Genomic DNA, 26,681 nt, shown 5'->3' with positions numbered 1-26,681 from the left:
GGGCGCAGAGTAAGTGCTCCGGGGCTGGCCCGGGGCGCGCGGCCCTTTTTCGAGCCCTCCCAGCCAGAGCCGAGCCTGCCCGGGACCCCCCGCGGGATCCCAAGGGTCCCCGGTTGCCCACGGTTCTAGCGTTTCCCAGCTCAGGGCAACGCGGGCGGGCAGTGATAACCCAGGGCCCCCCTGTAGAGGGGAAGGACAGGAGACAACGCGTGCACCTCACCTTGAAAACGAGGGTGTGGATGAAAGCTACCCTTTTGTATGGAGTGATTCCCTGGGCCAGGTGCCTTCACTTCCTCACATGCCATGAAGCAGCAGCAACAGGTGAGCTGGGTACCATCCTTGTCTCCCTCTTACAGGTGAAGATACCAAGACTCAAGGAGGCCAAGCCACTCGCCAGGGGGTCACACCGCCCGCAGAGGCAGAGCCGGAACTCACCCAGGTCGGTGTGAATACCTAAGTTCTCTTACTCATCAGGCCTGCCCTGCCTGGGTCCTACACCCTTGGGAGACGGCAGGGAGAGACCAGTGCTGGGAATACGGGAAGAGGCCAGGGTGAGCCTACCTGCTCATCACTGCAAAAAGAACTTTGTGGACAGCAAATCCTTCACCTGGGTAGGGGGTGCCAAAGAATAAGAACAGTGCTTTGGGGCCAGGTTAAACTCAGAGAGGAGGCATGGTGCAGCCCCTGGTCCAGAAACTCCCAGGCCTGTACCAGCACCCGCACTGGGCACAGGGCTCTTGGCAGGTTTAGCGATGGGACTTTGATTTTCCATGCCTCAGTTTCCTTGTCTTTTTCCTTTGCTTATCCTTAACCTCGGGATTAAGCTTGGTACCTGCCTTGGAGCCTTGCTGAGGAGACTATATGAGATGGTTGGTGTGAAGGCCTAGCCCAGTGCCCGACTCAGGCCAGGCCCTGTCTCCACCCATCTCTGGCCATCTGAGAGCACTTCTCTGTCCTTCAACCTCAGGTCGCTCAGAGCTATCTGAGATCTGCAGTATTTTCGGCAGCCCCACCAGCAGCTGAAAGCTTCTTGAGTAAGACCAAGGCTAGGGCCCGTGACACCTTCCTCTCTGACTTGGAAGGAAAGGCCAGCAGGGACAGGGTTTTGAAAATCTTCACGCTGAGGCTTGCACAATTCCAGAACTGCCCTGTAGCTCCCGATCCCACCCTCAGCCCCAGTTTAGCAAGGAGGAGGAAGGCCTAGGGTATTCTTACTCCAAAACCTGCTCTTTTCTTAATCCCCTCCATCTCGGCCAGCCGCAGGTCCTACGCCTCAGCATATTGTGAATCTGGTCACTCTTTTGCATCCCCACCTTGACTCACAGACTCTCAGCACTGTCTTCTGAAATCTCTGCACAGCCAGGCCTTGATTGATTCCTGACTCTTCTCCCATGCTCATTCCTCTGCTCACTGCAACCATACTGATGTCCTCTGCCTTCCTGGGACATATGAAAACCTCTCTCAGGGTCTGTGCACAGGCCCTTCCTTCTCCCGGTAACACTCATCCCTTCCATCTTCTTGTGATGTACTTCCTTGCAATTCAGAGACCACCATGAAAGTCACCTACTTGGAAGCCTTCCCTGCCCACCCCCACCTGCAGGAGCCACTCTTTGCCTGCCCTTTGTTGCGTTACTGTTCTTCCTTCCAAGTGATGTTATCTTGCTTATGTGTTTCTTGGCTAAAATGTCAGTCTACCAGGGCCCAGACCTTTTTCTTGTCTCTTCACTTTGGATTCCCCAGAAGCCGGGGCCATGCCTTGCACTGAGTTGTCTTTGTTTAGTTGCTAAGTCGTGTTTGACTCTTTGTGACCCATGGACTGTAGCCCGCCAGGGTCCTCTGTCCATGGATTTCTCCAGGCAAGAATACTGGAGTGGGTTGCCATTCCTTTCTGCAGGGGATCCCTGACCCAGGGATCAAACCTGTGTCTCCTGCATTGGCAGGCAGATTCTTTACCACTGAGCCCCCTGGAAAGGCCCTTGCACTGAGTAAAAGTTCTGATGACTTTGTACAATCGCAGGCAGGGTGCGCAACCATTACAGTTCTGCTTCTCATTGCTTAACAACCTTCTTTCTACATTTCTACACAAACCTCAGAATTGTCATCACTGCCTTCTTCAGCTTTTCCCTACTATAGGACCTAGCCGCTATTTCCAGGTTCTAGCCATTATCCAACTTTGCTTAAAACAGTGTGATCCAAATTGCACTTTTTTTTTCTTGCTTTCAAATTCCTTTTTAACTTTATTTTATATTGGAGTATAGCTACTAACAATGTTGTGATAATTTCAGGTTCAAATGATTTTTGAGTCACAGTCACCAAACTGGTGTGTTCCAGTCAAGGGCCATCCTAAAGATGTACACCACTTATTACCAGGTGGCTCTTTAGAAAAATTATCCCCAGCATTGTGTGCAAGTTTCCCTACAGTCCCATGAGCATGGGGCTTTTTTTTTTTCTCATTTTTATTTTGTCTAGTATAATGGGGAGGTCATGGCACGTTTAAATTTTCCGTTGCTTGAATGAGTGAATCTGGGTGTTTTTCTATGCATGCGCTAGTTCTGTTTCCTGTCCTGTGGAGGAAGGAAATCTCCAGGGTACCTGAATTTTTCCCTTCACCTTCACTTGTGGTAGTGGTTCCACTTGAGCCCCATCTCTTGAGGACAGGGTGAGGGCCCCCAGGGGCTGGAACAGGAACACACCCAGGTGAGCTGTGCTGGTTGCAGAGGCTGCTCTGCCAGTCAACCAGCAAGAAACTGAGAGTCCCTTGTGCCCTGAGCATGCTACCGTGGGGAGAGAAAGAACTCTTTTTTTATTTTATTTTTTTAAGTCTTCGTGATTTTTTTCAAAATTTTAATATTTTTTAAGTTATAAAAGTAGTACATGCCATATAGGTGCTTCCCTAGTGGCTCAGATGGTAAAGATTCGGCCTTCCAATGCTGGAGACCAGGGTTTGATCCCTGGGTTGGGAACATCCCTCGGAGAAGAAAGTGGCACCCCACTCCAGTGTTCTTGCCTGGAGAAACCCACGGACAGAGGAGCCTGGTGGGCTACAGTCCTTGGGGTTGCAGAGAGTCGGACACGACTGCGTGACACAACGTATAAGGTTATTCATTGAAACACGGGCAGCAAAAGATTGGGAAACACTCTAAATGTTGGTTGCTAGTGGGAACTACACACTCCCTCAGGGGAATCCGACGCAGTCACCCAAAGGCTGCATTTGCTCTAGAACATCCTGCGAAAGACAGTCTCTGGCTCACTGTGTTAGTCTCCTGTGGCCACTGTAACAAAGGGTCGAAAATCTGATGGCTTAAAAGAACAGAAATTTATTATCTTACAGTTCTAGGGGTCTCTCGCCCAAAATCAGTCACGGTATGGCGAGATCAAGGTCTTCGCAGAGCTCTGTTGCTTCTGGAGGCTCCTAGAGGGGAGTCTGTTTCCTTACCTTTACCAACTTCTAGAGGCTACCCTCACTTATTTTTTAAATTTTGAATTGAAAAGCTTTGCACTGTTTGCAGTGTTCGTGTCTGCTGTACAACAACACAAATCAGCTCTATGTATACACAAACCTGCCAATTTCATTCTTCTAGGTCATCACAGAGCCCCGAACTGAGCTCCCTGTGCTACACAGTACCTTTCCACAAGCTATCAATTATATCTAATTTTTTTTTTTTACTCATAACCCCATTCCCTCAATCTTCAACACAGCACAACATCAAATCTGACTCTAGTCCCTGCTTCTGTCATCACATCTCTTCTGGTTCCCTCACTCTACTTGTGAAGACCCTTCTGATCACACTGGGTCCACCTGGATAATGCCCCATCTTGATGTCTCATCACACTTGCAGAGTTCCTTTTGCCATGTAAATGGGCACATTCACAGGTTCTGGGAATTTGGACCATGCATCTTTGGGCAGGGCATCTTTCAGCCTCCCACACCCTAAAGGGAAATAAGCAAGATTCAGAGCAGTGTGAGAACTCACATTTAAAGGGAAAAAAAAAGAATAAATAAGACTGTGCTTGGGAAGACATAGAATACCTCCAAAGGCTACATGGGAAACTGATAGGAGAGGATGTTTCTGGAAAGACCAGGAATAGAAAGACTTATCATAGTATATCTTTTTGTGTCCAATTTTTTACTGTATATGTCACCTGCATTAAAAATAAACTTTAAGAAGTCACATATAGTCATTGTAAAAGTTCAGACCTTTCAGAAAGAAGCCAAGAGAGAGAAAATACCCACCACACCCTCAAATCTCCATCAGTAACCACTGTGCAGAATTCAGCTCTATCCTTAACAGATTTTTTTTTAACGCATATATCATCTTTTCACATGGATGGGATCATATTATGCTATAAAGTGATGGGAGACTTGTTACATTCCTCACATCTTTCCTCATCCGCCTATGGACATTTAACAGTACTGGATGTACCATAGATGTACCGTGACTGACTTGACCAGTGCCTCAGTGGTGAACATTTAGTTAGATTCCTTCCTGCTTTCCAGAGCAGTCTCAACACTAACATGTCTGCCTGGTTCCTAATTGGAGTTAAATGCACATCAAACTAAATTTTTTAAAAATTAAGTTTTAAAATTAAATGAGCAGTTCAGTATCATTTAATGCATTCCTGATGTAGTACACCTACCTCCTCCATCTAGTTCCAGAATATTCTCATCACCTCAAAGGGAATCTGTGTCCCCACTAGGCAGTCACTGTCCCGTTCCCCTCTCCCCCAGTTCCGGGCCAGCACCAGCCTGCCTTCTGTCTGTATAGATTTGCATATTCTGGATATTACACATCAGTGGAACCATGTAATGTGTGACTTTTGTGTCTGGCTTCTTAATATAATGTTTTAGAGGTGCATTCATGTTGTAGCATGTGTCAGTACTTCGAATCTTCTTTCTTTTTGATTAAGATATAATTGACATACAGCATTAGTTTCAGGTGTACAACATAATGATTCGATAATTTGTATGTATTGCAAAAGTATTTCATTTCTTCTTATGGCTGGATAACATTCCATTGTATAGATATAACATCTTTTACTTATCCATACATATGATAACGGGCATGGATTGTTTCCATCTTTTGGCTGTGAATATTTATGTGCATGTATTTGAGTGCCTGTTTTCAGTTCTTTGAGTATATACTCAGGAGGTCATCCTCCCACATATGGCTTGAACTTTACTATTTACTGTTTTCAGACACTATTAACTTAAGCAAGTTAAAAATAATTTGTAAGAAAGTGTTGGAAAATGCATACTAAGGCAATGCTGGCAGGATGACAGATCTGGACAAATGTTTTCTTATTTTCCAGATCCTGAGAAGACAGGAAAATGGCCACGTGGAATGAAAAGGTAAATTAATTCGGGTGGACTAGCAGAGTTAATGGAGCTCCCAGCCTTGAGAAGATAATTGTTTGATGTTTCTAACAGGATGGAGGGAAAACATGTGTTCCGGGTGCTTGCACCATACCAAAGTGTTTAAAGTCAGAGGTGAAAGCTACGGGAGGAACCTCAAGATAGCCTCAAAATCAGAAACAAACTATTCAAAGCCCAGCTCTGCATTTTAATAACCCTCTATCCTTTGGTCACGCCCTTCACTTCCCTGAGCCTCAGTTTCCTTATCTGGAAAATGAGACCAAGTTACCACCCTTGTTCCTGAAGGCGCGTCCAGAGAAGTTGAGGAGACCATTGCTAGGCCAATACTGAGCTCATCAGGACTCCTCCTGACCACTTATTTTACAAGTAGAGACACTTGGGAACAGAGAAGGAAAGCTACTTGCTCCAGATCACACAGGAAGTGGCAGAAATGGGCTTCCAACCTAGCCTGATGGCAAAGCGAATGCTCTGCCTCCTGTATTGTGTGGCTGTCCAGAGTACGACTAATAACTTCTGTCCTTGATATCTGAGGCGCAGGCTTGTTGGATTTGAAGAGACGTTGGTTGTGAAGGGTAGGGCAAGGTGGGAAGGACGGCTGAACGGTGAATTCCGTTTCAGCTGTTCTCTTGGAGTTTCTAGAGGCCTGGCCAGGTGGAGTTGTCAGGGCAGCGCCAGAGGCTCAGGGTAGCAGCAGAGTAATGGGGCAGAGGACCATGAGACAATGGTGATGATCTTGCATTTTGTCAAATTGGTGGCCCCTTTAATTGTAAGAGTATTTCTGGTTTAAAGCTGTTTACAGTGTGGGAGGGGGAAGTGACCAATGGCCCTTACAACATGCTACCAATTCTGATTTCAGAAATGTTGAAATAAGGGGAAAATGTCCATCTTTGCATTAATGAAATTTGGTGGCATTTCCAGTAGAGGATGACAATCACCCTCCGTATTGTTGTGAAAATTCCTGATAAGATACCGTAAGCTTAGTGCCTGCCACCCAGCAACAGGTGCTCCTTGAGTTCCAGGTATGATTACTATTCACAGAAAGGCAAATGGAACAGTTTCCTTCATTTATCGCTCCCTACTAAGCAAAACAAAAAAGCAAGCGGAAATTCTCAATGATGGTTATGCTGTGGTGAAACCGGCTCACTGCTGCATCTCACGAGGGGCTGGATCAACCCACACAACTGCTGGAAAAAACTTGACTGGGTGTATCAGGAGTCATGAAAATGGTCATAATCAAACCTGGTCGTCTCACTTACGGGAAAGGAAGCAACCCACAGAAAGGCAAAAGTATCATTTACAGCACAATTTAGAAATGCGTGTGTTTCTTAGTCCATAAGATGCCCTTGACTGTAAATGCACCATTATTTCATGTGCTGTGAGGAAGAAAAGGGCAGCCTGTTTCCTGTGATCTACTGTGACACAGCACTGACCCTGGGCAGTTGCAGGCCAGATTTCAGAAATGTTAACATGTGTAAAAATGTGGCCTTTGAATTGGTGATAAAGATGCTGAAAACGATCAATCAGAAAACACAATAATGAGAGCACAGACTTCTGTGGTTAAAAACCCTCGGCCATTAAAAAGGCATAAGTCTAATGCATATAAGTAGTGGGGGGAAAAAGATACAAAGTTGTGGGTAGCCTTTGATTATAATTGTAAAAGATTAGAGAGTGAGATGGATAGATAAGTAGATGATAAATTTGGTGTGTTGGAATTATGAATTTGTTTTTCCTCATGTTTTCACAATAGTAATACTAAAAGAAATAGATGTGGAGTGACGGTCTACTCACTGGGGTGAATGACAGCAGGTAAAACTTAGGGGTCCGGATGGGTCAGGAGGTCTGGCTGCAGGGACAGGTCTCAGGAGTGTGGGTAAAGACACAGAAACATCGGGGCAAGCAGTGTTGGAATGCAGAACTAGGGACACACCTCAGGGGGGCCCTGGGGGTGGGAGCCTGTCTTTCATCGCACAGAGGCCGAAACAGGGGGTGGTCCCGGCCGCATTGTGAGCAGCTAGGGGAGATTGGACCAGGGCCACTTCTAGCAAATAAGCCTCTTACTGGTTCTAAAACACATTCCTTTTAATAATTTACCCCAATGAAGTTAATTATGTTTTTTAAAAAATTGTTTTAATAGGATTGCATTTAGGAGCTATTTAATCATCCAGCCCCCTCTAGCTTTAGGGAGCAAAATAGCTCTGTTGTAGGAGAAACTGGTGGGGTTTTTAGCCATGGTTCACTCCTGATCTGCTGTAGCCGGCTGTAATCAGAGGGGCCCTCAGCAGGCTCTGGACACCTGCCCTCCTGAGAGGCCCTCCCTGCCCCTGCCCACCTCTCTGAGCTTCCCTTTTCCTTTTTTGTAAAATGGGAACAGTGAGGATCAAACAAGATAGCGCCTGGAGAGCACGTAGCAGTGTGCCGTCCTAATACACAGGAGCTGCTGACGCCATCATGAGGATCAAGTGGGTTTTCAGCCCATCACCTGCCCTAGTCCTCAGCTCAGTCACCTGTCACCAGCCACATCTGGGCAACCTGGTTTCCGGGTGTGCTTAGAAATCCTTGTGGCCCTTTGGCACCTTTCTCATAAGGTGTTTGGAGGCACCAGGTTCATTCATGATGCTGGTTCTTGACCTTGACTGCACAATGGAGATCCCAACCACCCAGGCCACTCCCCAGCCAACTGAATCACAGTCTTGGGGCCTGGGAGCCAGGCACTGGGGTTTGTTTGTTTGTTTTTAAAGCATCCAAGTGGTTCCAATGTGCAGCAGATCTGAGAGTCATTGGTTAAACTGCAGCTGCACTGGCCTCCTTCCAAGGACTGAGCCACAGAGGGGCAAGAAAGAGGGGCGCCCTGAACTCTTGTTTATCTCGTCTTTTCCGCAGCTGAAGCATCACTAAGATGTTGGGGGATGGGGTGGCCCAGATGATTCAGTCATACTGGTGACAGGTCCTAATTTCTAGCTGGGTAACTATATATTTTTACTTCTATGCTTTCATTTCTTTCTATGCTTTCAAAACACAAATAGCAGCCTGACTTATGCTTCCCAGTTAACATGGCCAAATCACAGACTTGGGGCAGGACTGCCAGCTTTCCAACAGCTATCCTCTCCCTCCTCCAGGGAAACAGACAAAACATGTCCTACTGTAGCCATGTGTTTCAGACTCAACCCATTGGTGATTCCTGAAATCCATTAATGGGCTTCAATCAGCCTCCTAAGAAATAGAACAAAGTGGAGAACTTAAGTCTCTCACATAGTAACTTTAATGTTGGTTATAGAATGTATATATGTTAGCATGTCCTAAGTGGCAGGGTATAAAATGTGTTTCTTATTGAGTAACACCAGGCTGAACTCCTGACTCAGTGTTGGCCTTCTTCACCAGCTGAGTCCAGAGCAGTGTTCATAGAGGTCGTGGAGGAGGGAGGGGATTCTGGGCCAGGCAGCCTGGCTTGGAATCTGAGCTCTGCATCTCACTGGCTGTGTAACCTGGGGCAAGTTGCTTGGCCTCTCTGTTCTCAGTCTCTGCACCTGTTAATGAAGAGGATTCCGTCTCCACCTCATAGAGTTGTTGCTGTGTGTTGCCACGGGCTTCTGCACAGAGCTCAGAAAATGGCAGGTGCTTTGGCGATAGTTCCAATCTCTGCAGTTTGCACTACCTTAAATATTAACTCCCACATTGCCTCTGCAGCCTCATGATTGTCTTGCCAGGTCAACAGACTCTTCCATCAAGGCAGGAGTGATTCTGACCCACAGGGGATGGAGAGGAAAGTTGGAGAATGCATCTCTGGGGGCACCTGGGCTGCTGGTCAGGCTTCTCAGTCTGCAAGCAGCACCCACCCCCCACAATCTAGTCAGCCGTCGTGGTGGTTATTTTCATGAACCTCAAACTTCCTCCCCACCCTAGAGAAGGAAAAGCTGCTACGCTTATTTAAAGACTTCCCTGATTTTAAAAATAGGCATTCCTCAGAACACAAATCCCTGGGGACTAGGGGGTGGGGAGGTGGTGGTAAGAGAACGTGAGCTGCTGGGGTGCAGGAGTCCCCCAGGAGGAGAGATTTGCTCGAGGGATTCGTTCCACCCTCCAGGTATGTTTAGTGGGAACCTGCAGTCTTCCAGGCATGAGGGCTGTGGAGAATGTAGCATGAGCAGGAGCCCACCCAACCAGCTCCCTAATGAGGAGCTGGGGGAGGAAGCGACTCCATTATACAAATGGGTGCATCCGTCTCTATTGTGGGAGGTGTGGGCCATGCATGAGTGCAGCAGGGGAGGTACATGGTCAGCTTCCTGGAGCTGGGGTGCTTGAGAGAGGCCTCCTGCAGGACGCAAAGAAAAATGATAAGATGGCATTCCTGACAGAAAATCACACGTGCAAAGGGCCTGTGGTTGAAGGAACCTGTTGAGTATGGAGGGCTAATGGAGACCATGTGCCCAGACCAGAGACTGGTAACAGGTGAGATCAGATAAGCAGCCAGAGGTCATAGCCTGTGCAATGGCTGTATGTCTCTGGAAGGCACTTTGGTCTTTTTTTTTTTTTTTGCTCCTTACCATGCCACATAACTTGTGGGATCTTAGTTCCCTGACCAGGGATCGAACCCTGGGCCCTTAGCAGGGAAAGCAGAGAGTCCTGACCATTGGAGTATCAGGGAATTCCCTGTGTCTTTAAGATCAGTGGGAATCCCAAGGAGAGTTTGATATGAGGGAGTATATTTGGGCCCCAAGATCACTCTAGGTTCACTGATTCACTGGGAGGGCTCATAGGACTCAGTACACAGTTCCACTCATGGCTAAGATTTTTACAGAGGAAAAGGAAAAAGGTATATGAGGTGAAGTCCAGGGGAGATCGGACACAAGCTTTCAGATTCCTCTCCCGTCAGAGTCACATCAGTTTAGTCGCTCAGTCATGTCCAACTGACTCTTTATAGGACTTGCTTAATTCCTCCAGCAGGAAGTTGTGACAACACATGTGAAATGTTATCTGCTGGGAGAGCTTGTTAAGAGACTCAGCACTCGAGGTTTTTATTTAAGAGATGGTCACATGGGTGCCTTCCAAACTCCGGAAGTTCCAGACTACCCTGAGGAAAGCAGGTATTCAACATAAACCGCAATGTCTTTTACAAAAACAGTGCAGGCACAGCGAGCTGTTCTCACCAGATGAGAACCCTCCTGAAATACAAGTTTCCAGATTCCAGCCAGGGGCTAGGCAGACTTTTCTAAGGCCACAGCCCCAGGCCTTTTCTGCACAGGGAGTGACAAGATTGTGTTTCAAGGAGTGCTCTCAGGCTGTTGACAAGAGTGTAAAAGCGATGGGGAGAACAGTGAGGGGATGTACATCTTCAAGTAAAATGTGCAGGCTGGGACAGGGAGGTGCCCCAGCAAGGAGGCTGAGGCAGAAGATGAGAGAAGTAGGTGGTGGATTCAAGGGTTGCTGCTGCTGCTGCTGTTAAGTCGCTTCAGTTGTGTCCGACTCTGTGAGACCCCATAGATGGAAGCCCACCAGGCTCTCCTGTCTTTGGGATTCTCCAGGCAAGAACACTGGAGTGGGTTGCCATTTCCTTCTCCAATGCATGAAAGTGAAAAGTGAAAGTGAAGTTGCTCAGTTGTGTCTGAATCTTAGCGACCCCATGGACTGCAGCCTACCAGGCTCCTCCGCCCATGGGATTTTCCAGGCAAGGGTACTGGAGTGGGGTGCCATTGCCTTCTCCGGGATTCAAGGGTTATTTAGATGCTAAAATGTACAGGGCTTAGTGATTAGGTCAGCTTTGTAGGAGAAGAGGGAAGGCAGGGATCGGGACAATGTCTCTGACCCTGCCTGGGTGGGTGTTAAGACCCCTGGACCCAGAAGGTAAGAGATGCAAGTCCATCGGCTGTCTACTGGTGGTGGTGATTGCCATGCGGCAAGTCCTCATTTTCCCCTACTGAGGGAGGAATGATTGCATCTCAGAACCTTGATTCCACTTCTTTCAATATTATCATTCTTGTTGCTTTAAAATCAGCTCTTCTGGCATGTTTTCCTCTCATTGACAGAGCGTCTCAGAAAGAACAAAGCTAGTAGAATTGAGTTCATATGTCAACTTTACTACTTATGTTTGTTTTCAAAAACTGTACACAAACAAGTTCTCAGTATAAGAAATTAAAACAACGAACAGGTAGATATTAGGTTGACCCACATAATTGTCCGTTTCTACCAATTTTGATCTGCAAAAATGGTAATTTTTAAAAAAGTCTTGTTTCAGTAGTTTTCTTGAATTATATCTTAAGCCATTCTGTTCCATCGTTTTGGTTCTCTTATTTAGGGATTCCAGTTATGTATATATTGGATTTGTGTGTGTGTGTGTGTGTACATATATTTTTAAAAAATTCTTCCTCCCTTCTCCCTTCACCCAAATACTTCATTCTCTGTAGGTTAGATCTGACTCCAAAAATGGCTATTTCTTATTGTTAAATCTAACAGGGAAAAAAAAAAGTTTCTCTTCACCTTCCAACCCAGTACCAACCCCTTTTGCTTCACAGAAGTAACGATTTGCTTTGGGTTGTTGATTTTGTTTTTAACAAACATGAAATTATACACTGTGGTCTGGTTAGGGTTAGAGTTAGTACTATGCTGATTTTCACTTGACCGTAGTGGAGAGAGACATTTCTGTGTCAGTCCCTGCAGCCACACTGATGTAGGGCATTCTTAACAGTGGAGTGGTGTTCCATAGTGTGGGTCTCCCACAGCGTATTTAACCGTGGACCTTAAGGTTGTAACAGGACAGCAGTGAGTACATGTGTGAGTGTCTTTGTGCTTGTGCATGAGTCCCTTGTGTCAGGTCAAACAATACAGACATTTAAAGTTTTGTAGAAACTAGTTTAAGGCTGATCCTTCCTTTGCTCCCACACCTGGCACATTAGGGAGACTCAAATATCCTTTGAAAAGATGAAAGAAACTGCCTCATCGCCCTCCTAAGAAGGACGTACCCATTTCCATGCCCACCAGGTGGTGCAGAGACATGCCTTCCTTCCTCCACCTCTGTCACCCTGCTACACCAGGCGACTCTGGGCAGTAGATCTCTCCTCCCTGTTTCCCCTTCTTTAGAATGGAGAGACTGCCTCTCCCTGCCCAGCCAATTTCTCAGGATTATTGTTAGCATCCAGTGAGAGCACGAGGAGGTGGAGGTGGCTGATATGCTGCAAACAAAAAGAAATAAATTTCTTCCAAGTGGTTTTGTTGACCTCCAAAGGAGCCTGCTTCATCCCAGGAGTGTGGGACCGGTGTGTGGCCCATGAATATAAAGGGGAAGAGAGAGCGCTTGATCTGTGGCACCCTTGAGCTGACTCAAGCACACCCGCTCTGTCTTAGCTTCCTGGGGTTGCCATAACAAATGACCACAAACCAGATGGCTTAAAACAACACATTTATTCTCTCAGTCGTCAAGGTCAGAGTTCTAAAATCAGGGGGTTGGCCAGCTCAGTTCCTCTGGAGGCTCAGAGGGGGTGAGTGAGTGAGTGAAGTAGCTCAGTTGTGTCCGACTCTTTGCGATCCCATGCACTAGTCTACCAAGCTTCTCTGTCCATGGGATTTTCCAGGCAAGAGTACTGGAGTGGGTTGCCATTTCCTTCTCCAGGGGATCTTCCTGACCCAGGGATTGAACCCAGGTCTCCTGCATTGCAGGCAGACGCTTTACCCTCTGAGCCACCAGGGAAAGGCCCTACAGAGAGAGGGTCGGCTCCATTTCTCCTAGCTTCTGGTGTGTGCGTGCTAAATTGCTTCAGTTGTGTCCGACTCTGCAACCCTATGGACTGTAGCCCTTCAGCCGCCTCTGTCCGTGGGATTCTCCAGGCAAGAATACTGGAGTGGGTTGCCGTGCCCTCCTCCAGGGGATCTTCCTGACCCAGGGATTGAACCCGAGTCTCTTAGTCTCCTGCATTGGCAGGTGGGCTCTTTACCACTAGCGCCACCTGGGAAGCCTAGCTTCTGGTGGTTTCTGGCATTCTTTGGTTTGTAGATGCATCACTCCAGTCTTTGCCTCCATCCTCCCATGGCCTTCTCCTCTGAGTGTCCCCTCCTTTTCTTTTCTTTTTTTTAATATTTATTTATTTGGCTGTGCCGAGTCTTAGTTGCAGCATGTCAGCTCTTTAGTTGCAGCATATGGGGTCCAGTTCCCCAACCAGGGATCAGACGTGGGCCCGCTACACTGGGAGTGCAGAGTCTTAGCCACTGGACCACCAAGGAAGTCCCCCCTCTTCTTATAAGGACACCAGTCACTGGATTTAAGGTCCATCCTAAATCCAGCATGGTTTTATGTCAAGATTTTTTTTTCTTTTTTTTTTACTGCACTGTGTTCTTTGTGGGATCTTAGTTCCCTGACCAGGGATTGAAGCCCAGGCACTTGGCCATGAGAGCCGGGAGTCCTAACCACTGGGACCTCCAGGGAATTCCCAGCAAGATCTTGACATCTGCCAAGGCTTGTATTCCAAGCAAGGTGACATTCTGAGGTTTCAGGTAGACATGGATTTGGGACAGCCACGTTTCAACCCACTGCACCCTCCTAGCCGGCAGATTTCTGGTCACAGCCTGCCTGGCCTTTTCTCAGCCATGTCTTGTAACATGGGGGCCTCCAGGTCGTACAGCCCAGCCCAAGGGCAGGTCGTGGCTCTGCCGTTTTCTGAGTGTGTGACTTTGGACATACCACCTTTTTCACCCAGACCCAAAATGATGACTTTGACCTCAGAGAGTTGTTAGGAATTAAAATGAAATAGTGCATTTAAGGAACTTACCAGCGTGCTGTTATAACAAATTATAAACAATCAGCAATAATAGATGTTGCTGCTATTGTGTCTTGTTTGGGGGTGGGAGTGTTGATTAATGGGGCTTCCCAGGTGGCGTTATTGGTAAAAAAACTCATTTGCCAGTGCAGGAGACATAAGAGACATGGGTTGGATTCCTGGATCAGGAGCATCCCCTGGAGGTGGTCATGGCAACCCACTCCAGTATTCTTGCCTGGAGAATCCCATGGACAGAGGAAGCTGGCAGGCTACAGTCCATAGGGTCACAAAGAGTCAGACGACAGCTGAAATGACTTAGCATGCATGCACACACGTGTTTATTAATAAGCAAATTAAGTCCCCAAAAGTAGGCTCTGAGAGGGAATGGGGAAATGGGGACTTAGCACACATTCGGCCCTGGGAATCAGCAGTCAGATGAATTTCTTAAAAAGTACCTATTTCAGTGATTGCTGGATGACCATGAAATAGGGACTTTCCCCCTCCTACAGATGACAGCTTCAGAGTCTGAAAAATAGACATTCACAAGAAAACTTTCTTCTGCATCAATTGTAGATCTGTTTGTTTGTTTGTTTGTTTGTTTTTCCCCCTCTCTCCCAGGTAGTAATTTTTCTGGTATAATACCTGTCATGTCTAAACGAGAAGTAGGCAATTACCTTTGATGGGTAGCTCCTGCGGTTTTGTTGTTAAATCGTTTATTAAATACTGAGCCCCTCCCTGTGACTGAGGGAGGAACAACATCTGCCCTCCCGGGGTTCACAGACTAGTGCTGGAGTCAGACAACCTTGAGATGTCAGTGTTCGTTAGTGGCTTGATGGGCAAGTAGAGGAAGGACCCTCACCCAACATGTGGCAGTTAAGGAAGTCCTCCCAAGGGAGGTAAAATTGATTCTGTAAAACCTGAAGAAGAACTGGGGTGAGGCAGATGGTGGGTATTCCAGGTTGGGGGGCGGGGCGCGGGTCGTATGACGTGCTGGAAGCAAGAGAGAGTGGTTTATTCCAGAACCACAGTGTGTTTAGTGTACCTGGAGTGTGGTGGAGGCTGGGGAAGGAACCAAGAGAGCTTTGACCTTGTCCTGAAGGCAGCAGTTGGCAGGGGGTGAGGGTGGAGGGACTGAAAGCAATGGGAAGGAGGGGAGGGAGATAGGCAAGGGCAGGGACGCAGCCAGCCCAGCACCGGAGCAAGGTGACCTGGCCACCACTGGGTGGAGAAAGGGTCAGAGGTAAGAGGCCAAGTCAGGAGGTTGGTGCAAGTGTCCCAAAAAGAGGTTGAGAGTGGTAGGAGAGAGACAAAGAGAAGGTGCAGGAGGAATGGTGTTCAGGAGGTTAGATTGACAGGCCTGATGGAGAGAGAGAAGCCAAGAGTGATCTTTCGTTCTGGACTTGAGTGGCAGGGCCGATGTGACTCTGTGACCTAGGCCAGTGTGGAAGCAGAAGCAGATTTGGGAGGGAAGAAAAAAAATTAGTTCAGTTTGGATCACAGCAGACTAATGACCTGACAGGAAATCAGACGGCAGACTGGAGACTGATTGGCACCTGAGCAGCCTTGAGAACACAGATGTGCAGAGACCACCAAAGAGGGGAGTCGCCCTGTGCCAGGGCGAGCTCAGGGTCAGGGACTCGAGGACTGGCGGTGGCGTGGAGGCAGGGACACGGTACAGGAAGAGCAGCCAGAGATGGGAGGAAAATCAAGAGGAGGCAAGACTGTTAAACAGAAAGTCCACACTGTGAGAGGAGACAGCCCAGTCCAGGTGGGAACCACAGTTGTGGGCTTTGATACTGAAAAGTGACCCCAGAGAGAGCAGGGCCAGAATACACTGGGACAGCAAGGGTTAATGCAGGAGCAGTGGGGACAGTTAAGGGCCAGGGACTCCACTGGTCTAGATTCTCCGTATTGCACATGATAGAAGCAACTAAATCTAGCTTCAGCCAGAAAAGGAATCTTTCAGTCCATGTGACTAAACACATGGGGCTGCAGAGGCAGACAGTTTGGGCCCAGTAACCAGTGAACCGAGATATCCACAGGTGATGAAGAAGTCGGAGGAGTGGAGAGTGTTTGTTATTGAGGACTAATAATACCAGCGGGTGCTTACAGAGGGTCTGCTCCTGGCCAGGACTAAGGCTGGTGGTCCCCACAACTCGCTGAGTCAGTCCTTCCACCTGTCTGGGCAAGGTTGGGGGTGGGCGGGTGCCGAGAGCTGAGAGTCCAGGGTGGGTGGTGAAGTTGCCGGGGCTCACAATGTTTTCATGCCCTTTGTCTTTTCTGGAACTTTGCTGTTTCTGGCATGATGGATTTTTGACTTAAAACTAGAGTTGTTTTCTGCTCTGCTGGGTGCCATATTTTCATTCCAAATTACTGAAAGTTGCTTCTTTACTGGATGCAAAGTTTCAAAAAAAGTTTTCTGTATAAAATATGAATGTGGTTTTTGTAGCACACCCTGAGGTTCCCACCATGCTGAGAATTAGTGCAAGAGGTTTCTATCTGCCAGATGAAGTGTTTTGGTGGAGGGCATCATGGCCAGTAACCACCCAGAAAGATTCAGGTTGGCTGTGGGCCTGGTCCTTGGGCAACCTTGAGAACCCAGCAATTGGAGGCCCCAGGGCCCTCCACCAAGAGGCACTTGATGGGCTTCTGCTCTAGGTCACGTGGTATTCTGGGGACTCAGAATCTTGGACCTGTATGTTTGTATTTTTCCATTGAATTTGGAGATTTTTTCCAGGTGTTATTTCTCCAAATATTTTCCCTCTCTTCTCTTTTTGGTACTCCAGGTACATGTATATTAGGAACTTAATGTCCCTGAAGCTCTGTTCTTTTTTTTTAGCCCTAGCTTTTTTTCTCTTCTTGCTTCCACTGGATAGTTTCATTTTTTTATCTTTAAGTTCCCTGATCTTTTCTTCTGCAGCATCTAATCAGCTGTTAAGCCCATCCAGTGATTTTTCATTTATGTGTTTTTCAATTCTAGAGTATCCATTTGGATTTTTTATAGTTTCCATTTTTCTTTTGAGATTCTCCATTTGTTCCCTCATTAAGTTCATGTTTTCCTTGAAATCCTTGAACATATTTATAATTAACTATTTTCAAACCTTTATTGGCCAATTTCATCATCTCCATCCCTTTTGAACTAATAAGCTGATGTTTTATTGGTTTATGACCACATTTTCCTGCTTATTTATCTGTCTGGTAATTTTTTATTATATGTTGGACATTATGAATGTTATGTTGTTGAGAGTATTTTGCTGTCTTCTTCAACAGAGTACTGAGTTTTGTTCCAAGAGGCAGTTAATTTACTTAGAGAGAAGCATGATCTTTTTAAAAGCCTTATTTTTAAGCTTGGTTGGGACAGGTCTAAGGTAGCCCTGACTGGAGGGCTAGATTAGGTCTATATATAAGGCGTGACTTTTCTAGAATTTCTACTAAACACTCAAGAGTATTCAACAAGATCTCTCTGCTCTCGTTGTTTGGAACTCACAGATCTCCCAACCCAGACCTGTGTAACTCTCTGGTACTTGTTCAGCTCACAGTTCCCTGAGAGTTTCTTTATGCTTTGTTTTTTCCTGAAAGTTATATTTTGCCCTGTTTCATGGAGTCTTGCTCTGCACATGTGAAGTTTAGGACTCAGCCTAAGTCCAATATTTGGAGTGTTTTCTCTCTGTACTGCTTCCTTTTCTCTGGTACCTTGCCATGCAAATTCCTGAGGAAGTAAAGTTCAATAATCCTGAACTATAATCTTTGTCTCCACAGTCCAAAACGTACCTCCAGGCAGAAGGCTAGAGTGATTGTGGGGCTCATCTTACTTGTTTCTCTTCTTTCAAGGATCACAGTAAATGTCATACGTTTTACCCAGTTGTAGAGTTATATTTTATCTAGTCTTATGGCAGGTACTCCAACTGGTATAGTTACTCTTACGGCAGTTGCTCTAACTGGTATGGTTGTTTATACCAGTTACTGTGTCATTGGTCAGAAGCAGAAATCTCTTTCTTTCATATGTTTATGCTCACATTTTCACACATTCCAAAAATAATACCTGGTAGTATTTGGTAGCCATTGAGGTAGCAGGAAACTCAGAAAGTGGGATTTGAGAAGCCAGTGAAGGATGTTTTTGAAGAAAGGGAGTGATCTTTCTGTGTTCAGTACTGCTGAGGGGGTACACATGGATGTCATCAGTGATACACAGAGACGTGGTTCATTCATTTTAACTGCTGTATAAAATTCCATCATGTGAATAGAGAAAATTCACTTCTCTATCTCCTACCATTTAGGTGAACATTTGCAGTGCACGTTCTTGAACATGTCACTGATTTGAGTACATGTGGGCGAGTTTCTCTTTGAAACCTATCTAGGGGTGGGATTACGAGATCATTAGCTAGTATAATTTCAATTTGACAAAACAGTACCAGATTGCTTGGAAAAATAGTGGTGCCAGTGTCGTTCCTACCTTCAGGGTTCAAGAGACCCCCACTGCCTCACACATTCACTGCTTGCTATTGTGGATTTTAAAATTCTTGCCAATCTGAGGAATGAAAAGGTGTGTGATTGTTACTTCAATTCACCTTTTCCTAAATATTAGTAAAGTTGAGTGTCTGGGCTATCTGGGTTTCCTCTCATGTGACCTGACTGGTAATATCCATTAACTAGTTTTCCATGGAGTTGTCTTTTGTGGGTAAGATTTCTTTCTATATTCTGGATACTAAAATCTTTGTCTATTAAATGCATTGCAAATATTTACTCCCAGTCTGTGACGTGTCTTACTTTGTACAGGTGTGTGTATGTGTGAGAGACAAACATTTTTAGGTTTGATGAATCAGGTCTATTGATTTATTTTGTGTTTTTTGTCTTATTTAAGCAGTCCTTCACAGTACTGAGGTCATAAAGATACTTGTCTGTATTTTGTTTTTAGACTTTTAAATGCATTTATATAGATTAATACAAATGAAATTTGTTCTCTGTGTGGCGTGAGGTAGGATTTTTTTCCCCCCTTGTTGGAAAAGCCAAATGTCCTAACCTCACCAGTGTTTTCTCACTGATCTGGACTGCCATTGCCATCACATCCAGGTTCTCACAGTGAGCTGGGTCTGTTTGGGGCTCTCTTTTCCTGTTATTCTGATCATATTGCCTTTTCTCTTAGCCATACCTGGAAGTCTTCATTATTGAACTTTAGAAAAAGTTTGATGTCTGGGAGGGTAAGTTGGGTAAAGGAGTGGGAAGCTTATTTGCTTTTTCACTTTGAAGTCATCGGTCTTTTAAACAACTGTCTATAATTATTTAAAACAGCACTGGCTGAACTCAGGAAAAATCCACTTGCTGCCCAGACCTTTCTAGGACCGATCAGTGGCGAGGGTGGCTTCGCTTTTGTGTGAAACTCTGGGTACTTTTACTTCTGCCTTTGCCCTCTCCCTGGCCTGCCAACTCTCACCTCTGGGTTTTTAGGTTGTGATGTCTCTGCACCTTGCTATTGGGTCTTCCGGTATTTACATGTGGGCCTGCGGTGGGTGTTTTGCGACTGGGAGGCAGTACCTCTTCTGTTGGTTACTGCCAACCAGACCACAGTGGCAGGCCCGACGGAGTCTGGGGTTTCCTGTTGCCTCACTGGCGCTGAGACCCTGGATTCCAAAAATAAATGCACGAAAAACCACTGTGACCTCACGGTCTGCGCTCGCAGGGTTCTCAAGCCGGACCGTCTTCACCCCGGGGCCCGGCCTAGCGGGGGCTCTGCTCTCCCGGAGACTGACGGACAGGCTGCCTGAGCGCTTGCTCTCTGTCCCCCTTTCTTCAGGCAGTCACCCGCAGGGCCAGGGTGGCTCCCGCCGAGAGGATGAGCAAGTTCTTGAAACACTTCACCGTCGTCGGGGACGACTACCACGCCTGGAACATCAACTACAAGAAGTGGGAAAATGAGGAGGAGGAGGAGGAAGAAGAGCAGCCGCCGCCCACTGAGGCCTCAGCCTCGGCCGAGGAGGGCAGAGCCACTGACCCCACCCCGGCCCCGGCCCCGGCCCCTGTGCCCAGGCCCCGCCTAGACTTCAGGACCACTTTGAGGAAGCTCTTCAGCGCCCACAGGTTTCAGGTAGGTGGGCAGAGGCCCAAAATGCCTTGGGTGGGGCAGAGCCATCAGCCCAGAGTCACAAGGTCAGGTGGGAGGGGGCCCATCTCTGTCACCAGTTCCTTCACTCCGCAGATACCTACCCAGCACGGATCGTGTGCAGGGCAGGTCCCCTGTTGTCAGGGGCAGAGTAAGTCCTAATTCAAAAGTCAATTATCACCTGATGAATCCATTAAACAAAATGTGCTCCGTCCCTACTCCACTGCAGAAAGGAATGGAGCACTGATGCGTGCTGTAGTGTGGATGCCCCTTGACAACACGATCCTAAATGGAAGAAGCCAGACACAGAAGGCCACATGTCTCGCAATTCCATTCATGTGAAATGTCTCGAATGCATACATCCACAGAGACAACAGAGTAGAGGGAATGGAAGGGGGAATGACCGCTCAATGGATGTAGTTTCCGGTTGAGGTAACGAAAATGTTCTAGAACTAGATACCAGTGATGGTTGAACAACCTTGTGAATGTACTTAAGGCCTGTGAACTTTATGCCAACTGTAAAGGAGTGAAAATGTTAAGTTTTGCAATGTTAAATGTTAAGTTATGCAAAATTTACCCCCTACACACACAAAGGAAATGAAAGGATAAATTGAGGGGTGGGGGGAGTCTCTTCTTTTCTGAAGTGATGCTGAAAATATCTGCCTGGCATAACCAACCCGCCACCAATCTCTAGGTATGGTTATGGGGAGACCCTGAGAGGGAGACGCAGGCTTCAGAGAGTAGCAGAAGGAATAGGACTTCCTACAGGGCTCAGTGTCAGTCCCAACGTGAGTGGAGTCTGGCCAGCCCTGTCTGAACCCCATCCTGCCACCCCAGCGTGGGTGAGCAGGTATCTGGAAGCATGTTCTGAGACCCAGCACAAAGCGGGAGGCTCCTTGCCAGCCCAGTCTGTCAATTCCCAGAATGGAACTCTTTGGGGGCCCCTGCTGCAGGTTACCCCCCTTCAACCATGATAACCCAGCTCCTCCCTGGAGCTGATGTCCCTTCTGAAAGTAGAGTAGAGCAGCCCTTGCCTCTCCCATCACTGACTTTGTTCCAGAGTAAAAGAGAAGGAATTATTTTGGTCTTTTTTTTTTTCCTACTCTCATGTGACTTACAGAAACAAAGCAGGCAACCCAGCACTCCTGGCAGCTCAGCACTTTCCTCTGTAGATCTGACAGAAGAGGAAATGTGGTATTATGTTGTTGGGGTTGAAATCCCAAACCCTCAATTTCAAGAGCAGAAGGAAGGAGCCAGCTTCCTCCCAGCTGCAAGGGGAGGTCCCCCCTCTCCTGACTGGGCCCCCCAGGCCACGTGGCTCTGGGGAAAAGCATAGGAGAGGTGTTTATTCATTCACTCAACAGTCACTTCTTAGCTTCTGCTATGCACCAGGATCACGGCAGTGTGCGTGGTAGACACATCCCTGCCCTCACTTGCAGAGGATGGGTGCTCTGTAGAGAGGTGGGCATTCCAGAAATCAGACAGATGCTGGATACAAGTGGAGAGAAGCCCTCTGCAGGGAAGCAGAGCAGGGTGGCTCTGAGAGATCCTCAGGGTGGGGGAGACCCGATTGAGGATGTGAGGCAGAGCAGGTGATACTTCACCTGACACCACGAGGCTGGGCAGGAGTGAGGTCTGTGGATGGAAAGGGAGGAGCTTCCCAGGCAGAGGGGCCCTGTTTGCAAAGGGCCTGAGGGAGGAAAGAGGCTTCAGCTTTGCAGGAATTGAGAAGGGTCCATCGGGCTTGTATGTATCCAGTAGTGGGAACGGAGGCCCTGGAAGTCCACCCACCGGCAGTGGGCAGCCATCAGAGTCCAAGTGTGCGGTGGGGAGGCAGCAACATGAGCAGTTTGGAGAGGGGCCCAAGTGGAAGCAGAGAGGCTACCTCGGGGTAGGGAGTAAGGATTCACGGGTTTGATCTGTGCAGATAGAATCCAGATTCTGAATTCTGGATTACCAGAGATTCTGGTAAAAAAAAGAGATTCTGGAATACCCTCTCTCTCCACCTGTTCCCATGGTTTGAGGTGACCAAGGTGACATGATATATAGTTGACTGTTGTCACTTCTCACAGGATGGCACAACCAACCGAAGGAGAGAACTTGGGGTGAGTCAGGCCTCCGTGGTAGCCACAGACAGGCAGGGGAGCATGGCCAGGAAGGCTGGGAGGAGCCTCACTTTTATCACCTGCTGACCGTGGCCAGGCCGTCTGCTGAGCACACCTCACACTTTATCTCACTCGATGCTGCCATTGTCAGTCAGGGTGGAGAAAGCAGCGAAGTCCCATCTCCCCCGGAAGGATGCTGAAGCTTGTTAGAGTTAACGCCAAGGCACGGCAGAGCTGAGAGCTGTGCCCAAGGTCCAGGCTAACGGGAGCCGGCTCAGGACTGGCCGCCCCACAGCCCGATACACCCTGCACCCCTGGGTGCTGCTGCTAGGGGTGGCTGACTTCCAGTGAGGATTTGCAATTAACCCAGTTCCCTGAATTCTCAGCGTTTTCCCTTGTGACGTGGCTCCCCTCAGAACTCGTCCTGCCTTGTGAACTGGTGGATTTGGAGCCTTAGGGGTCCGTTCATAGAGGCCGGGGTTGGGACCCAGGCACTGGGGTTTCGTGACCTTGGGTCTGTCTCTCGATCACCTTTTAAAACTGAGGTGAAATTAATTAATTAAATCATTTTATGATCAAATGAATCATTGTAAAGTGGATAATTCAGTGGCATTTATCTAGTACATTCACGATGTTGTGCAGCCATCACCACTGTCTAGTTCCAGAACACTTCCATCACCCCCAAAGAGACCCAGTACCCATTAAACGTAACCCCCAGACCCCGACAAACCTTAATCTACTTTTCGCCTCTACCGGACATGTCATGTAAATGAAATCCTACAACGTATGTGATCTTTTGTGTTCAGCTTCTCTCACTTAGCATAATGTTTTCTGGGTCCATCCACACTGTAGCGTACGTCAGTGCTCCATTCCTTTTTACAGCTGAATATCCAGTGTGTTTTTAATATCTCCATCCCTTGCTTCTAGACTAAATGAGCTCTTACATCCCTTTAGCTCCAACATGAAACCAAGGAGGGAGGGAGCGAGGAAAGAAGGAAAGATGCCATCTGAGGCTTGAGTCTTCATTAAGCTACTGAATTCGGATTTGTGTGAATATTTCATTACAGAGCACTTTGCCATACAATTTTCAATAATAAACCACGTTATCAAATACTTTAGTGACATAATTGTTATAGGTCGAAATGGTCACAAAGTTTAATAGTCCATTCTTTATAGGCCTGAACTGGTTCAATTGCGACCTGAAACTGCAGAAACTGCCAAAATAACGGCAGACTAATTCTCAGAGGTCAAGGTCTGTCTGCCTGACAGTGTAAGAGGCAAGGCCCCCGGGGAAGTAAGTTGACAGTCCAGTATGTTCAAGGGAAGAAAGAGGTCACGCAAGGGTCAAGGGAAAAAAGAGGAACCCCCCCTTGGGGTTCCTCCTGTTGCTGCCATTTCCATCACTCCCACCTCATCCCTGTGGTCACCCCAGATGCCATCACCTCCACCCCACCTTCACTGTCCGATTCACCATCATCACTGCCTCCGTCGCCATGACCACCCCCACCGCCATCGGTGAGACCACCCACTCACTTCACCCTGGTCCCCCCCCAGCTCCCCGCTCCAGCAGGTCACAAATCCCACGAGATTGTCTTTCCCTCAGCAGCTCCTCTGTTTCCCAGGACACCCAGAACTCCCTGCCCCCTCCCCCCGCAGTGAGCACATGGGGTTGGGGTGGGCACCTCAGATCTCCAGTCTGAAGCTGTTTGATGGGCACAGTGGATGTCACCCTAACCCAGCTGCCTGGAGGAGGCGTCCCTAGAGATCCTCCTGCAACTTGGCTCTCAGAGGCTGGATGTTTTATTTATTGAGCCTCTGTTCTGGGTGTACCCTGGCAAGAGCAGTTCCCAGAACTAGAAACACAAAAGCTTTAAAAAACATTACTACTTATTTTTTGCCATCTAGGCATTAGCAGTTTGGTTCAAGAGATGCTGAGAAGCAGTGAACTTCCAAGTTAAGAGAAAGACCAGTGGTGACCAAGGGTCAGTCAGTGAGCTGCACGGAGGCTTTAGGAGGACAGGCACGGCCCTGGACTGGAAGGAGGGGCTCCAGTGAGAGGAGCCGGCCCCCAGCAGGCCTCCTGAGAGGGCGCTGGAGCTGCTGTGGGCAACTGGCCTCCCATCCTTGACACCCAGGTGTTAGCAGCCCTTAGAGATGGAAGGAAGGTCCCTGTTCAGGTCTCATGGTTTCTTGCTTCTTCCGTCGGTCCACAGGTTATCATCATCTGCCTGGTCGTCCTGGATGCCCTCCTGGTGCTCGCAGAGCTCGTTTTGGACCTGAAGATCATCGAGCCCGACAAGAATAACTATGCCCCCAAGGTAGTGTGTCCACAGCCCTTTAACATGGTTCACTCTTGTTACCTGCACTGAGGGTGGGCAGAGGCGGGCAGCACCCGCAGAGAATCAACCAGGGCTTCTCTGAGAGTAGTTTGATGGGGTGCTTTCAGTCAAAGAATAGAGCACATGTTTTCCTTTCTTGGTTGTAGATATGAGTTCCCTACAAGCAGGATACCTCAGGTCATTTGATGGCTTGCAGGCTTGCATCTTGAGCTGTCCGAGACACTGAGCTGGAGTCTGTCACTGATTCTCAAACCAAGAGAAGGATTCCTTCCCGTTCCCCAGAGGACGGGCTGTTTGTCCTCCTGTCAACATGCTGACGTGGTCCCTGTGCTGGAGCCACTGGGGGGACACGCCCACCATTCATTCCCTGATTCACAGTTACTGCCTGGCCCATCCCAGACAGTCATCCAGAGGGCAGTGGGTGCATTCTGTGACCCTATCACCAGTAACTGGGAGGAGGCCAGGGGCTAAAAAACATCTCCCCACACCCTTTGAAAAAAAATTCAGTGGACTGTGCATAAGTGTCTTTTCAACCAGCAAAAGGACAGGAAGAAAACATTAAACCGCCTTCCTACGCGTGGCCCCTTTGACCAAGGCAGTTGTTAATGTTCTCTTCTGTGACACTTGAGTCCTCCCATAGATGGATAATCTTTTCTCTCCCTCTACTGTTTAATAGCATCAGTAACTTACCACCTATGCTCAATGTCTTGTGCCTTTTTTCTTTACTTTTTATTATGAAAAATGGCAAACATACATTTTTCTGTATTTGCTTTCTTTATATACATACCCACAAACATGCCCATATATTTTTGACCATTTTAAAGTCAGACATCGTGACACTTCATCCCTGAGTACTTCAACAATGCCTAAGAATGAGGTTTTTCTCCTATAGAACCATAATAGCATTATTACACCTAAAAAAGTTATAATTCCATAATATCTAATAACCAGTTTTCATTCAAATTTCCTCGTTCATAGTGCTTTCTTTTGCAAACTAGATTTCTGACATTATATTTGAGCTCTTTTAAAGTTAAAGTCGCTCAGTTGTGTCCAACTCTTTGTGCCCCAAGGACAATACAGTCCATGGAATTCTCCAGGCCAGAATACTGGAGTGGGTAGCCTTTCCCTTCTCCAGGGGATCTTCCCAACCCAGGGATCAAACCCAGGTCCCCTGCATTGCAGGTGGATTCTTTACCATCTGAACCACCCTGTTCCTTTATTCTGTTTCCCGTACAACACAGGTTAGGTCAAGAGGCTTACAAAGCAAGAGTTCCTCAAGGGTGGGCTATTTTTATTTTTAAATCTCATGGCACCTTGGGCCAGGGACCCACTATTAGTCTGCTGGATCACTTGATTCAGGTTGTAAATGCTGAGCTGTTGCACTGTCCAGGGGCACTTTTCCCTTTGCAGTTGTATATAATCCACATGGTGACTCTTCAACATCATACAAACTTCTTCCCCAGTTAGCATCCACTGATGATCATTGTGTGAGTCTGTGAACACACTGGCTTGCAAACCAGTGATTTCTAATCATACCTTTCCTTCTACATCGACTAGTCAGTATCCTTTTATCAGTTCAGTTCAGTTGCTCAGTGTTGTCTGACTCTGCAACCCCATGGACTGCAGCATGCCAGGCTTCCCTGTCCATCACCAACTCCCAGAGTTTACTCAAACTCTGTCCATTGAGTCAGTGATGCCATCCAACCATCTCATCGTCTGTGTCCCCTTCTCCTCCTGCCTTCAACCTTTCCCAGCATCAGGGCCTTTTCAAATGAGTTTCAGCTTCAGCATCAGTCCTTCCAGTGAACACTCAGGACTGATCTCCTTTAGGGTGGACTGGTTGGATCTCCTTGCAGTCCAAGAGACTCTCAAGAGTTTTCTCCAACACCACAGTTCAAAAGCATCAATTCTTTGGCGCTCAGCTTTCTTTATAGTCCAACTCTCACATCCATACATGACTACTGGAAAAACCATAGCTTTGACTAGATAGACCTTTGTTGGCAAAGTAATGTCTCTGCTTTTGAA

General features: G+C 47.4%; 1 protein-coding gene across 4 annotated transcripts in view; it reads left to right on the top strand.

Moving 5' to 3' along the window:
- Window positions 1–26,681, top strand: part of HVCN1 (hydrogen voltage-gated channel 1) — a 31,936-nt gene that overhangs the window by 693 nt on the left and 4,562 nt on the right. For 2 of the 4 annotated variants that reach the window (XM_010841374.1, XM_010841373.1), the window contains exons 2-5: window positions 357–439; window positions 5,311–5,350; window positions 19,907–20,197; window positions 24,531–24,635. In XM_010841374.1, the coding sequence (XP_010839676.1) occupies window positions 5,330–5,350; window positions 19,907–20,197; window positions 24,531–24,635 (417 nt within the window). In that variant the 5' untranslated portion in view covers window positions 357–439; window positions 5,311–5,329. The other 2 variants (XM_010841375.1, XM_010841376.1) reach the window with 2 other exon arrangements.

This window comes from Bison bison, unplaced genomic scaffold (assembly GCF_000754665.1).
Source record: "Bison bison bison isolate TAMUID 2011002044 unplaced genomic scaffold, Bison_UMD1.0 scf7180017864160, whole genome shotgun sequence".
In the NCBI taxonomy this organism is placed as follows: domain Eukaryota; kingdom Metazoa; phylum Chordata; class Mammalia; order Artiodactyla; family Bovidae; genus Bison; species Bison bison.
This window is presented reverse-complemented; position numbering and strand designations above follow the sequence as displayed.